At 44.2% G+C, this 14,372-nt stretch overlaps 1 protein-coding gene across 1 annotated transcript in view; it reads right to left on the bottom strand.

Annotated features, from left to right (window-relative positions):
• Positions 1 to 14,372, bottom strand: part of ctdp1 (CTD (carboxy-terminal domain, RNA polymerase II, polypeptide A) phosphatase, subunit 1) — a 134,479-nt gene that overhangs the window by 105,611 nt on the left and 14,496 nt on the right. The window contains exon 8 of the mRNA XM_080837049.1: positions 12,543 to 13,805. Coding sequence (XP_080693175.1) covers positions 12,543 to 13,805 — 1,263 coding nt within the window. The remainder of the gene's footprint in view (positions 1 to 12,542; positions 13,806 to 14,372) is intronic.

Raw genomic sequence — 14,372 nt, 5'->3', positions numbered from 1 at the left:
TAAAAAAAAAAAAGTAGAAACCCTACGACCTCTTCATTGAAATGCACCAGCACAACCTTGTAATCTAGTCATGTTATTTCACCACAATACAAGTACAAGTATTCATGAACCATAACTGTTTGGGGAATTTTTCTCAACTAGATAGTTAGCCATCATACCTAGCGATAGCTAGCTGGCAGCAAGCAGTTCATTTACTTTGGAGCAGACATATGTGCATTTTGCGATATATTGAGTTGGGTGTGGGGTGACCACACTGTTTAATCCACAGCTGGCACCTTTGCGCCTGTGTTTTGGGCTTTGGGGAAGCGGGGAAAAACGACGTATCCCTCTAATCTCTCAGGGTACCTCATGTCATACCTACCCGTAGGCACACTGTTTAACCATGCTGCTCAGACCTCAAAGTTGTCGGACCTTCTTCTCTTAGCAGCGGTTGCTAAGGTATGATTGGACAAGGGCCGTTCTAGGGAGGAGTTTCGCGATCGGTCAATTATGTCCACAGCAAGCTCTACCTCGGACATTAGCAATTTAACCATCGTAACGCGGCGTAACAACTATGGGTGGGGGATTATTCGATTTTTCTCGATTCTCTCTCGATTCAGAAAAGTTCATAATCGATTTTGTAATTAAAAAAAACTTTTTTTTTTTTTTTTTACACATCCATTTTATGTTGAAATGCAAGCTGCATCAATTATTGGATTGTTCATAGAAAGTCAAAATTGTGACGAGGAAAAGCTTTTTCTCTAATAAACAAAAAAGAAGGTAATTCATCTGTTGATTTTCTTGAATTATTTAACACAAAGTAGGAAGTGTAGCAAAGACTCTGAGTAGCAAACTCGAATGTTTTAAAAGTCGAAAGGGATTGATAATCGTTTGATCGGTTTAGAATTGATAATCGTTTTTTTTACACATCCATTTTATGTTGAAATGCAATTATCGATTGATTATCAATTATCAATTCGAAACCGATAAAACGATGCATTTCGACTATTGAATCATTTGAGTTTGCAACTCCGAGTCTAAAATCACTTCCTACTTTTTGTTTGATAATTAAAGAAAATCAACAGATGAATTACCTTCTTTATTTGCTTTATTAGAGAAAAAGCTTTTAATGGTCACAATTTTGACTTTCTATGAGCAATGCAATAGTCGATGCAGCTTGCATTTCAACATAAAATGGATGTGTTTTTTTTTATTACAAAATCGATTTTAAATCGATAATCGATTTAAAATTGAATCGTTGACCTCTGAATCGATTTCGAATCGAATCGTGAGGTGCCAAGAGATTCCCACCCCTAGTAACAACGCTCCTCTTGTTACTGCAGACATGGCCCTCACATCCACCTGACTGAACGCAAACACACACACACACACACACACACACACACACACACACACACACACACACACACACACACACACACACACACACACACACACACACACACACACACACACACACACACACACACACACACACACTTTAATTGAAGTAGCAGTGGCATTAACAGTGCGTGCACGCACGCACGCACGCACGCACGCACGCACGCACGCACGCACGCACGCACGCACGCACGCACGCACGCACGCACGCACGCACTCGCGCACACACACACACCCACCTCTCCATTGGCGGCTCTGGAAACTTTTAATTGAAGCAGCAGTGCCATTAACAGTGCCATCTATACAGGGAAAGCCCCATTCTAATCAAACACAGCCGGCCTCCACCACCAGTGGTCCTGTATTAGGACAGAGAATGAGCAGCTCCACTGCGCCACACACCTCATTATTACCACAGAGGGACGGCTGATGGAGCGCAAGGCAAGGTGTGTGTGTGTGTGTGTGTGTGTGTGTGAATGTGTGTTACAGCGAGTGCGAGCGTGTTAGTGTGAGTGTGTATGTGGTTCTCGGAATACGGTTGTCTTATTTGCAGACTGTCATGTGTCATCTATGTAAGCATTTTTGTTGTGTGGATGCAAATGAGTGTTTTGTGCTTTCGTATCCCAAACATACTGCATGTCTCTACATACATGTCTCTACATACATAAGCACCTTGAGACATCTTTGTATGTGAAAGTGTGCTATATAAATAAAATCCATTTTTATTATTATTATTACATGCTGTATGGACTTTTAATGTGTGTGCAAATGCAGGAGATTTTATAAATATGTGCTCCTGTCCCCTGTGTGTGTTTGTGTATGTAATATGGAAAGCTAGGGATGGAAAACCAGGTTATCTCTCTGAAGCCTTTAGATCCGCCAGTTCAGAATGAGACCGTGGTGCAGACACAAACAGACAGACACACTCACACACAAAACACAAACACCACAGCTTTGACCAATGGGCAGACATGAAGTCCAACAAACCAATCTAAGCTGTCAGGAACTCTTCCACATCATCACGCATGCATCCATTTATTATTCCCATTCCACCATAGATGCTCTCGCTCTCTCAAAAACTTGCACACATGCACACACACAGAGACACACACACACACACACGCACAAACACACACAGAGAAAGAGACACACACACACACACAGACACAGACACAGACACAGACACACACACACAGAGAGGGAGACACACACACAGATAGAAACACACACACACACACACACACAGACACACACACACACAGACGAACAGACACACACACACACACACACACACACACACACACACACACACACAGGTTCTCAAGCTAAAGTGCACTCTTGTCCCTAGCACCGCTCCCAACCCACAATCATTTGATTGCCCGAGTGTTCTCTCGGAACGCCGGTGCCACGGTAACCAAACATTTCCCGTCCTGGTCGCCAGCCTGCCAGCCTAAGGCTGGCTGTGTTGCAGTCACACCGTTCCACCTCAGACAGAGTGCCGGCTAGTCTATATTTGTCCTTTGCTCTCAGAGTCTTATGAAACGGATGCATGACTCACATAGAGCGGGCACTTTATGTGGGGAAGTAAATATATATTATCAACCCTTAATCCGACTTTTGAATTTTCTTTGATGGCTTGATACAGACACGAGAATTATAACGAAGGGGGGGCTGATTGAGATGAATGTTCTGTGAGTGCCTATTTGTGCTTTCAGTGCACAAACGTCAAGCTGCTGTACCGAACATGCAGAGATGCCACTAGACTGGGCGATCTCAACTTCCTCAACAAAGTGCCACATGCTGAAAGAGATGTTGCTGCTCGTAGTACACGTGTTAGTCAGTGTCAGAGTGTCTTAGTACATGTGCTATAAACACAGTTCAATGCCGAGAGTGTCTTCAGTCAGAACGTCTACAGTCAGTGGTCTAGATCCAAAAGAGTCAAGGGTCATGGCACTGAGGCCATAGCATGTCTGCCCTACAACAAAACTGTGGTTTCTTGAATCTAAACAGTTACCCGATCCGACCTCCCTGAATTAAACTCCTTGATCCTCTCATCTAAATCATCAACGTGCCTACTAGATCCTATCCCCACAAAATTACTTAAACATGCACTTCCCTTATTAAGTGAGACATTGCTCAATGTAATGAATAACTCACTTATCTCAGGCTACGTCCCACAATCTTTCAAAATAGCAGTGATAAAACCATCTCTTAAAAAACCTAACCTTGATCCCGATAATCTCGCTAACTAAAGACCCATATCTAACCTTCCTTTTCTGTCAAAAATACTTGAAAAACTAGTTGCTAGGCGACTTACTTCTTTTCTACAACAAAAAATCAAATTGAAGAAACCCTCCAATCCGGTTTTAGGGCCCACCACAGTACTGAAACGGCCTTAGTCAAAGTCTTAAATGACCTACTAATCACATCTGATCATGGGTGCACCTCAATATTAGTTCTCCTAGACCTTAGTGCTGCTTTCGACACTATAGATCATCTGATCCTGTTACAGAGACTTGAACATCACGTTGGCATCAAAGGCTGTGCCCTATCTTGGTTTAGATCTTACCTCTCTGATCGCCATCAATTTGTTCATGTCCATGAGAAGTCGTCAAATCACACCAGAGTAAGCTACGGTGTCCCACAAGGCTCTGTCCTTGGACCACTGCTCTTTTCCCTCTATATGCTACCCTTAGGTGCTGTCATAAGGAAACATGGCATTAACTTCCATTGCTATGCTGATGACACCCAACTCTACCTATCAATGAAACCTGATGAAATTGTACATCTACCCAAGATAGAAGCTTGCCTCCATGATGTAAAATCTTGGATGACTAACAACTTTCTGCTCCTCAACTCTGATAAAACTGAGGTTATGCTTGTAGGCCCCGATCAACTGAGAACTACACTATCTACCCATTTACCCACACTCAATGGCTTCCCAACACCCAACACTAACATCAAAAACCTTGGTGTAACTATCAACCAAGACCTCCTACTTGACTCACACATAAAACAGATCTCAAAGACATCATTTTTTCATTTATGCAATATTGCCAAAATTAGAAAGGTCCTATCCCTCCAAGATGCAGAAAAACTAATCCACGCATTTATTACTTCCCGCCTCGATTATTGTAATGCTCTACTGTCCGGATGCAGCATCAACACAATAAAGAGCCTCCAACTTATACAGAACGCTGCTGCTCGTACACTCACCAGAACTAAAAAATATGAACACATCCCACCGGTACTCGCTTCTTTGCACTGGCTCCCCGTCAAAAGTAGAATCGACTTCAAAGTACTCCTGCTAACATATAAAGCCCTAAACGATCTGGCTCTAAACTACCTTAAGGAATTAGTCGTCCCCTATTGCCCTCCAAGGCTGCTCCGTTCCCAGAGTGCAGGCCTCCTGGTAATTCCAAGAATATCAAAGACCACAATAGGAGGGAGAGCCTTTAGCTACCAAGCCCCTCTCCTCTGGAACAATCTCCCTGCCTCCATCAGAGCTGCAGACACCGTGCCTATATTCAAATCAAGACTTAAGACATTCCTCTTTAGTGCATCCTATAGCCAAAAGTAACCACGCCAACAAACCAATCACCTGCTGTACCAGCCACCCAGACATATCCGAACACAAATTAAAATATTACTTGCATTTAGTACCGCAACATCAAATGTGTTTCCTGTTTGCCGAGTGGATGCATGTACGGCCCCGGCAAACAGATCATAACAAAAAACAAATTAAATTACTACTTGTAATTTAGTACCGCAACATCAAATGTGTTTCCTGTTTGCCGAGTGGATGCATGTACGGCCCCGGCAAACAGATCACAACAAAAAACAAAATGCTCAATGCCAAAAAAACTAAACATATCTAAGTACCGCAATATGCAACAGGCAAACCGACACACAGGTGACATGTCCCTGGTTGGTGAAATGATTCATCTGTGTGTTTGTTTGTGCTGATTCCTGACTGACAGACCTGCAGACTGATTCGTCATTTCCTGTTTGTTAGATGGATCAGGAGGAGCCTCCTGGGCCTGATCACTCCCCTCCTCAGCCCGCCCCGAAACTCCACTGCAGACCGGCTCCAGAGCAACACCAGCATCGCCCACGCCGCCTTGCTCCCCATCCTGGGCCCTCAACACAGTCATCATCCCCTCGACGACTTCTCCTGCTGGATGTAACGACCACCACTCTGGTCATCGGCAGCTCCATGGTCCGAGATGTCCACACCCCCCCTTCAACAAGCGGCCCCGGCAAGGTCCACTGCCTCCCCGGAGCCAAGCGTGTTCCAATCGCTGATGGAAGTGGAACTATCCCTCCCCACCCCCACCACTCTGCACGTAGTCTCTCTACCTGGTCTACCTAGAGAAACCCTCGGCCAACCGTACCCACCGCCACTGCATTGCCGTACACCTACTCTACCCAATACCCTATGCTAGCATTTATATACAATATACATTATTGCCTCCACCGAAATGTTTCTCTGTCCCTACATCCCTTACCCCTGTAACAGTAACCCTATTGGCACAGTAATCTGGTCTTGTCTGTATCATGTATTTACCACCAGATGTATACATATGTCCAGTGACCAAATGCTGGCTGTGTATTGCCCCTGTTGCTTCCTTTCCCCTTCTGCCACACAACCCTTCCCCTTCCCCCCTTCCCCCCGTCCCACCTTCCTGTCTCCACCCGGCCGACCTCAAGCAGATGGATCCCCCCTTATGTGCCGTGGTTCTGCTTAAGGTTTCTTCCTGCCTAACAGGGAGTTTTTCCTTGCCCCTGTTGCCGTTGTGCATGCACTAAGGGGGTTCAGGCTCTGGGCTCTGTTAAGCGCAGAGAGGCAATTGTATTGTTATGGCGCTATACAAATAAAATTGAATTGAATTGTATGCATGTATATATTAGTGCGTGTGTGTGTGTGTGTGTGTGTGTGTATGTGTGTGTGTGTGTGTGTGTGTGTGTGTGTGTGTGTGTCATCTATTCTATATATGCAAGTTTGTGTCTGCGTGCGTGCGCATCTACACTTGTTTCCAAATGACACTCATCTCTGACACGTCAGGAGAAGTGAACCTATTTGTTTTGTTCTGGCAAACAAGGCAGCTCACTATCACCACCTTACACACATTTTCAGTCTCTTCTACACTGAGGTGATAAATGGGTGTTTATGCCAGTTCCCTAAGCAGGATGCCGCTCCTGAAACAGCTGGCATCTCGCTATTCATACAGAGCGGGGTGGCAGAGACAGAGGGAGAGACTGAGAGAGAGAGAGAGAAAGTGTGTGCATAAGTGAGGGATACATTTTATAGCGTGTTGACTGCATTTACCTTTTCAGTATATGGTGCTTAAGAGAGCCGCGCAGCGATAGTGTTGTCAACGTAAGCTCCTGTAATCTTCCCCATTGAAGCATAATCGCGGCTTACAGTGGTTTCCACGTTTGTCAAAACGAACAAAGTGCTCTGGCTTTTTAAAAAAAATAATAATACAAAAACTACACAACTTCATCTTTAGTTTACACTGCTTTGAAGTCTGTTTGTTGAAGTTTGTTGCCCTGTTCGTATTGCAGCATCTGATGTTTTTAGAAAATGTGCGGAGAACAGGGATGTGTTTATTTTTCTCTCCAATATCTCTCTCTCTATATATAGCCGAACATTATGCAAAACATTTTGTCACACCTAGCTGAAAACAAAGCCTAAACGACTAAGCAATGTTAAATAACGCCTTTATATACTTACAGTGAGCACAGTGTGTGTATATAATTTATATATGTTGTCACTGGTGTTGGTGCTTTTATAAATATGTTGGTGCGTGTATGTAAATGTACTAAGGGACTTTTTTAGGCACAAGAATACTTGATTGACGGTTGTATGTATTATGTATATATCTTCTACACATAAATAAATAAATAAAAAATTGCTTGCATTACCTCAACTACACGAAACTCTTACTGTGTCCTACACAGTTTATGTCTTTTATAATGGATAGAGTAAATAAATATGTACACATTTTTGGGGTTATGGGGGGTGGTTTAAGCTTGTGACCACCGATCAGGTTTATTAAATGCAACACAGTCAATAAGCTTTTTGGTATAGGTTTTTTTACAATATCAGTTGTCATCTATCTACTTTTATTTTTAATGAAAATAAGTGAAAAATTCTGTATCGTTAAGTATATTTATAATATACAGTGCCCTCCACAAATATTGGCACCCCTAGTGAATATGAGCTAAACAGGCTATAAAAAATATGTCTTTGCTGTTTATCGTCTCAGTCTTTCACTCGAAATATACACAAAATTCTTACTTTTTCATTGAAGTAAAATTATTAAAAGAAAAAAAAAAACATTGACATTAAATAAATATTTTTCCCCAAAACATGTGTGCCACAATTGGCACCCCTTAATGTAATGTTTTGTGCAGCCTCCATTTGCCAAGATAATAGCTCTGAGTCTTCTCCTATAATGTGTGATGAGGTTAGTGAACACATGGCACTGGATCTGAGACCATTCCTACATGCAGTATCTCTTCAGATCCTTCAGAATCTGAGGTCATCGTTTGTAGACTTGGCTACAGCTCATCCCACAGATTTTCAGGTCAGGGGACTGTGATGGCCATGGCAAAACCTTTATTCTGTGGTCGGTGAACCATTTTTGTGTTGGTTTTGAGGTGTGCCTAGAATCATTGTCCTGCTGGAAGGTCCAACCACGGCCCGTTTTAAGGCTTACTGGAGGGGGCTGTTAGGTTTTCATTTAATATCTGCTGGTATTTGATGGAGTCCAAGATACCATGTATCCTAACAAGATGTCCAGGGCCTTTGGAAGAAAAACAGCCCCACAACATCAAAGATCCGCCACCATACTCCACATTAGGTATGGGGTGCTTTTCTATATGCCTATCTTTCTGTCTACGCCAAACCCACCTTTGATGTTTGTTGGCAAAAAGCTTTATTTTGGTCTCATCTGACCATATAACTCGGTCCCATTGAAAGTCTGCGCTTTAGTTTATTGTTGATTGACAGCAGAGTCTTTTTTCTGGCAACCCTCCAAAACAACTTGTGGTGATGTAGGTGGCGTCTGATGGTAGTTTTGGAGACTTTCTGACCCCAAGACTCAACTAACCACAACAATTATCCAGCTGTGATCCTTGGAGATTATTTTGCCAGTACAACCATCCCCCTCACGGTGCGTGGGGTCAATGTAGAGACACGTCCTCTTCCAGGCTGATTCTTAACATCTCCTGTCGCTTTAAACTCCTTAATTATTTCCATGATAGTGGAAATGGGTATTTTCAACTGTTTAGAGATTTTCTTGTGTCCATTTCTTGATTTGTGCAGCTCAACAACTTTTCGTCGCACATCATCACTGTGTTATTTGGGTCTTTCCCATAGTGATGAATGACTAATGGAATTTGGCCTGTGTCACCTCATATTTGTAAGCCAGTGGAACTGGAAGTCATGGTTGACCTCATAAGAGTTCCTTATCAAACAGGTGAACTTAAAAATTAAAAATATGACTGGAAATATACTTCAGTTAGATTTTAATTAAAGATTTTTCTAGGGGTGCCAATAATTGTGGCACACATGTTTTGGGGGAAAATATGTATGTCAACAGTTTTTTTTTCTTTCAATTATTTTACTTCAATGAAAGGGTAAGATTTTTGTGAATATTTTTGAGTGAAACACCAAGAGGATTAACAGCAGACATATTTTTTTACAGCCTGTTCAGCTCATATTCACTAGAGGTGCCAATATTTGTGGAGGGCACTGTATGCCTACTTAGGCATTCATCAAGAAAGCAATCAATGCCCTTCTTCCTGACCTGCTAGCTTGTTAGTGGAGAAAAGAGCATCCAGTGGGATGCTAGCAGCAACACACAGAGGTATTAAATCACTCCCTTGTCTCACCTGGGAGAAGACGCTAATCATCACAAACAACTATGAGGATCATACGCACACACACACAGACCCCTTGTGATCACACAGGAGTGTCCAGGTCACGCACATAAGCTTAGACGATCACACTCGGAACACATACGTGTGGTCAAACACACCCTTGAACACATGCATACAAACAACCGTAGCGAATCACACAAACACACACACACACACGCACACACACAGATGAACAGAAACACACAGATACACACATTCTGTGCTGATCGCAGCGGAGTGTGTCCTCATTAGAAGAGAATGAGCGGGAGCAGGCAGACACCGCTAAAAAACCTCTGATGTACCAATGAGAATCCTAAGGAGTAGGGCTGGGTGTAAACGATTATTTTCAAAACGATTAATCTGGCGATTATTTTATCGATTAGTCGACTAATCTAACGACTAATTGGACGATTAGTCTAACGATTATTTTATTGTTGCTCGATTAAAACCATAATGTATCTCAAATAAATACCAAAAAAATCTTAATAATATACTTTATTGAGCACCGTTTTGCAGAGCAAAAGTCCAACAATGCATTTCATGTTTATCTAGTCACAGTCAAAATGTTTGGTACTCAAATGAGCCCTATCACACTTGGATGTGGTGCTCATTAATTTAAATGTTTTCAGTGCTCATAAAAACATAATGCCCATAACATCATTGAATATTAATGTCTGCCTAATATTCGTTCCAATTATAGGCTACATATATATTTTGAATAGGCCTAATCGAATTTATTATAGCCTATTAACGAAGTTTGGAGTCAAAGCTATAGTGAAAAGGCAGGCTGTAGCCTAAAACTGTGTTAAAACACTCATTATGAACAAACTAGCATCACAAACTGATGCTAATTATCTGGGGAAAATTCTCTAACTGGAGTCAAGTTGTCATTGCGTGTATCAAACCATTGTGAATTTGTCGTAACATTAAAACAGGAGACGACTTACTCCTTGTAGAAGACTGATGCTCAGAGCTCATGTTTCCTCAGGTGAACGAAACTTTCAGAACATCAGTCGCGCGCAATGCCAGGATGCTTTATTTTAATTGGTTGCTGGGTTAAATCGTACCCAGATACAACAGATACGTTTTTCCTGATTGGCTATTGTGTAGCCCATTTCTTTTTTGGGATTGGCTGATAAGTGGCACCTGACCTCACGTCAGAACTCAAGGGGATTCGGGGAGACTTGCTTGATTCCTCCATGGTGAGGGCAGCACGGCCAAGTCATGTTTGTGCGCAGCGGCACATTTTATAGCCTAGAGGTATTTTCAGCGTGAGAAATACGGTGTGGAGGGAGTGAGTGATTAAAGACCGAAATGAGTGACTGTCACGCTCAATGCGTGACACTTGAGAGCCCTGCATTGGCGATCTAACGTAGTGAATCATGATACATACTATAAGCTGGCCAACGTTAGTCTAATGTTATGTGTTTGACTCGCAAATGACCACAGCATGAGTTAGCTCTCTGTGCCGTTTGTTCGTGCTTGTTTGCCGTGTTCTGCAGCCGTAAGTTAGATGCTAACTAAGGTTAACTAAACTGGCACAGCTGTCTAGCCTCTAGTAGCTAACGTTAACTACTAGCAACCAAGCACGAACAAAATGCACGGAGAGCTAAGAAGATAGCTAGCACCACAAAAGTGCGCGGAGCTCAAGCTACACAACACACTGAACAAACGTTAAATTAATGTAACCAACGTTACTTATTGTCCCCTTCACGTGAGACAATGGGGTGCCTCCGCTTCAGATGCTCCCACATCGCTGTTGTGCTGGTGTGGTATGCCAACTCCATTTGGCAAAGACTGCAAATAAACGACACCTTTACGTTTGGGACTGAATTTGAAGTATTCCCATACCTTCGATGATTTAGGGCGAGGTATTTGGACTTTTTATTTTAATGGGGCTTTTTGCAGGGATTTGATGGGCATCCTGCTGTGAGGTGGTTGGCGTTTCTATCTCCAATCTAATCGACGTAAAAAAAAGGCGTCGGCGTAATTTTGAAATCGACACTTCGACATCATCAACGCGTCGCTACAGCACTACTTAGGAGGACCACTGATTTGAGCACACAAGGTTCACACACGCACACGCACACACTGATTTGAGCACACAGGGTTTACACACACACACACACACACACAGACACACACAGACACACACACACAGACACACACACACACACAGGTTTGAGCACACAAGGTTCACATCATGCCTTTCATGTTGTCTTCTCGACAAACAGCATTTCCAATTCAGAAGTGATTGCTGATGAGGGCGCGTGTGAGATGAGTGTGTGTGTGTGTGTGTGTGTGTGTGTGTGTGTGTGTGTGTGTGTGTGTGTGTTGTTTGTGCGTGTGTGCGTGTGTGCGTGTGTGCGCTTGTGTGTGCGCACTGTAACACCACAGGAAAGCTGATATTTCAACCATAAAACCAGAGATAATCCTCCTGACACATTCTGATTTACAGCCACTATGTTGCTGGTTTACGCAGTCCATAGGGAACAGTGCCGGCTCCATAGGGAGCCGTGCAGGCTCCATGAGATAAGGTATTTATAATTGAAGTTGCTGGTTGAGCAAATTAAAATCTCTATTTCCCATTCATGCATCACACATAGTTAAGAGTTTTTCATATCTAGTAGAGAATGACTATGACTAAATGAAATGAGAGGAGCTAGAACGATAAGGTATTACTAATTTTCTCCTTCTCAAAATTGCGATCTGCTGATTACCATTTTATATCAGCCTTTTCTTCCCTGTGTAGGAGACCATTTCCCCACCACTCCAGATGGTGTGCTACCAAATTAAAGTGATCTCAACGAAGGGCAATGGTTCAGCCCGAGTTTACGTTGCCAGTAGCAAACAGGTGGTGGGTTTGAGCTATAATAGACCATTTATTAAGAAGGAGGGCCAGTCCAGGTCTTAATATGTGTGTGTGTGTATCTGTGTGTGTGTTTACATTGCAAACGTTTTTATACAATGGAATGAAAATGAAAATTCAGAAAATGAAAATTCAAGGATAATTCAGTTCAGGATACTTGGTCCCATCCATGGCGTTTTGAAAGATATCGGACATTTTGAACAGTTTAGACACTTGGCCTTCCTGAAAACTTAAAACTCTCCTGTACTCTAATACTGTTATATTATGATATAAAATAATACCACACCAGTGCTATTCTTAATCTACAAAAGAGTTTGTGCAGCGAAAATACAAGATTTGTTTGTGTTTGCATGTGCAACAGACTCACCTGCGCGTGCTGCGATGAGGTGCGTGGTGCACCCTGGGTCCTTGATGCAGAGCACCAGGGTCTTGGCCACGCACGCCCCCAGTGCCTTGGCGTGGTAGAACTCGCGCGTGCGCTCCATGGGATAGTTAGTGGGGTAGAGGCCGCTAAAAACCACCGTGGTTCCCGCTAGCACTCGCCCCTTCAGCTCAGGCACGATCCGGCGCATGTCGGGCGGCTCGGTGCTGGCGGTTGTTGAGGGAGCAGGCGAAGAGTTAGCGCTCTTGCCTTGGTGCAGGTAAGAGTCGTAACGGGCGTAGTACTCGTGGTGGACCCTCGTAAGCACTTCCTCCAAGTGGATGAGGTGGTCGTCGTGGTCGCGGTCTTCCTCCTCCTCGTCCTCTTCTTCCTCTTCATCATCATCATCTTCCTCATCTTCGTCGTCCACTACCTCCTCGTCGTCGTCATCCATGGGTTCGTCAGGGTTGTGTTCTGTGCACTCCTCCCCTGTGGCTCTGGCTGTGTCTGTGGTGGCTTTGGTGGTGGCGGTGGCTGTGGCTTCGCTGGGCTTTGCCTGTGTATCGTTATTGGCCTTAGTGTCTCCGTTACCCAGCTCCATTGGCCCATCGTGATCCCTGCCGTCTTCTTTCCTCTTTTCCGCGCTCCTGTCATCGCCCTCTTCCCTGTTGCCCGACGCTTCTCCTTCCTCCCTCTTACTCGTGGACTGGGTTGGGGGCAGGCTTGTGGTTTTACAATCTGATTGGCTGTCGTCACTGTCACTGGAAAGGTCGAAATCCAGGTCTTTCGATCCTGTGTGACTCTGCGCATTCTCTACGCTGGCGTTCTTCTGCTCTGACGACTTTGGTTCCGACTTCTGCTCTGGCAGCTTCGGTTCCGACTTCTGCTCTGACGGCCTCGGTTCCGACTTCTGCTCTGACGGACTCGGTTCCGAATTCTGCTCTGACTCCAACTTCGGTTTCGACTTCGGTTCCTCTCCCGTCCGCTGGGCCTCCTGAGCGCTGCTGCTGGTGTTGTCTTCCGTCTCCTCCTTGCTCGCCGTCGCATTCCCTTCATTGCTGACCTGTGATGTGGCCTGGCACTCCGCCTGTCCCGCCCCTTCCTTGTCAGGGTGAGTCCTCTCATTGGTTGTGGCTCCCTGAGTGGCGGGGGGCAGAGGTTGTGCGTGCCGCTCCCGTGCTCGTTTCCTGAAGCCGTTGCTCTGTTCCTCGGACGCCGCGGTAGGGTCTGAGGGTTCACTGGCATCCACTGCCCTGCTGGCCTGAGCTCCTGAGGGGTAGAATTACTGGTAAATAACAACACATCATCTCATACACAGTGTGTCTGTGTCTGTGTCTGTGTCTGTGTCTGTGTCTGTGTCTGTGTCTGTGTCTGTGTCTGTGTCTGTGTCTGTGTCTGTGTCTGTGTCTGTGTCTGTGTCTGTGTCTGTGTCTGTGTCTGTGTCTGTGTCTGTGTCTGTGTCTGTGTCTGTGTGACAAAAAGCCCTTGTCAAAGAGAGAGACTAAGTGTAAGTCTGTAAGCAAGAGGGTGCCTGAAAGAGGATCAAAGGAAGAGAAAGACAGTGGGAGAGAGAGACAGAGTGTGCATGTGTCTGTTGGCATGAGAAAAAGACAGAATGTGCTGGTAAGTATGGTTGACATAATCTGGTGTGTGTGTGTAAACGGTTGTGAAATACATTTAATTGGACCATTCAGAGCTGAAAAGAGAGAAAGAGAGAGAGAGAAATGGAGAAAGAAGGGAAAGTAATGAAAAGACTTGACTAACATGCTCTCTGTCTGTGTCTGTGTCTGTGTCTGTGTCTGTGTCTGTGTCTGTGTCTGTGTCTGTGTCTGTGTC

The sequence above is a fragment of the Sprattus sprattus genome (genome assembly GCF_963457725.1).
Source record: "Sprattus sprattus genome assembly, chromosome: 4".
Classification (NCBI taxonomy): domain Eukaryota; kingdom Metazoa; phylum Chordata; class Actinopteri; order Clupeiformes; family Clupeidae; genus Sprattus; species Sprattus sprattus.
Note: the sequence above shows the minus strand (reverse complement) of the source record. Positions and strands in the feature narration are given on the sequence as shown.